The 1,351-nt window shown below is 51.5% G+C and overlaps 1 protein-coding gene across 1 annotated transcript in view; it reads left to right on the top strand.

Moving 5' to 3' along the window:
- Nucleotides 1–1,351, top strand: part of LOC102770371 (cytochrome P450 2A13) — a gene marked incomplete at both ends in the record, with an annotated part of 3,948 nt that overhangs the window by 1,043 nt on the left and 1,554 nt on the right. Inside the window, 3 exons of the mRNA XM_015561137.1 lie at nt 11–210; nt 676–869; nt 1,222–1,249. Coding sequence (XP_015416623.1) covers nt 11–210; nt 676–869; nt 1,222–1,249 — 422 coding nt within the window. The remainder of the gene's footprint in view (nt 1–10; nt 211–675; nt 870–1,221; nt 1,250–1,351) is intronic.

Raw genomic sequence — 1,351 nt, 5'->3', positions numbered from 1 at the left:
GGCAGCCAAGTTGCCTCTCCCCCAATTCCCTTCTCCCCCCTGTTCCCAGGTGCCTTCATCGATCCCACCTTCTTCCTGAGCCGAACTGTCTCCAATGTCATCAGCTCCATTGTCTTTGGGGACCGCTTTGACTACGAGGACAAAGAGTTCCTCTCACTGCTGCGCATGATGCTGGGAAGCTTCCAGTTCACAGCTACATCTACAGGGCAGGTGACTGATCCAAACCTGGCTCTACTGGGGCCCTAGCACAACCAGCCACCGTCTCCCTAGGCGGACTCAGGTGCCCCAAACTCCTATCCTCCTCCAGACCAGGGTCCCCTCAAAACCAGCCTTCTCCCTTGAACAGCTGAACAGTTGCACAGGAACTCAGGGCAGGGGCCCAATACCCAGTCTCCAGTACCTGGATGTCTCAGCTGATATTCCCCTTACAAAAAAAGAAAGGGAAGGAAGGAAACCTGGAGGTGTCTCAGTCCATCTCCTCTAAATCCGTGGACAAGAGCCTTCACCCTGATCTCTCATGAAAGCTTAGATATCTGTTTCCATCCAGTACCATCTACACACCTAAACACCTGCACAGGTGCCTTTACCGGTGCCTCCCTTGCCCCGAAACAGGCCCCACTCCCTTCAGGTGAAGTCTACCGACAGCTGTCCTTCCCTTTCCTTCTCCCCCCTCAGCTCTATGAGATGTTCTCCTCAGTGATGAAACACCTGCCGGGGCCACAGCAGCAGGCATTTAAGGAGCTCCAGGGGCTGGAGGACTTTATAGCCAAGAAGGTGGAGCAGAACCAACGTACACTGGATCCCAACTCCCCGCGGGACTTTATTGACTCCTTCCTCATCCGCATGCAGGAGGTACATGCCAGCAGGCAGTGCAAAGAAGACCAAAGCCTAGCAGAGGAAAACCTGGTGGGGATCGGGGGATGGGGAAGAACAGCAGCTCATTCACATGACCCCCCATCATAATCCTCAGAATCCCAATTATAATTCACTGTTCACTCAACTGAGCCTTTACCCATGGTCAGGACTTGTGTGTGCAAATCATCATAATAAGCACGTCTATACCACTCCTGTGCACCGGGCACTATTTAAGAACTTTATGCTATTCACCTATTTAACACTCACACCAGCTCTTGGAGAAGATTCTACTATGACTTCAATATTACAAATGAGGAAACTGAGGCCCAGAGAGTATAAGTGCCATGCCTGGGGTCACACACCTAGCTCCAACTCTGGTCTTTCAGACTCTAAGGCTGGTGCTTTTAGCCACCATGCTCTTACCTTTCATTCCTTGGTTAACAGAGGTGATCTGTCTTTACTATATGACATTGGAGGGTCCCCACTCCTAACTGGA

Source organism: Myotis davidii, unplaced genomic scaffold (assembly GCF_000327345.1).
Source record: "Myotis davidii unplaced genomic scaffold, ASM32734v1 scaffold3236, whole genome shotgun sequence".
Lineage (NCBI taxonomy): Eukaryota > Metazoa > Chordata > Mammalia > Chiroptera > Vespertilionidae > Myotis > Myotis davidii.
This window is presented reverse-complemented; position numbering and strand designations above follow the sequence as displayed.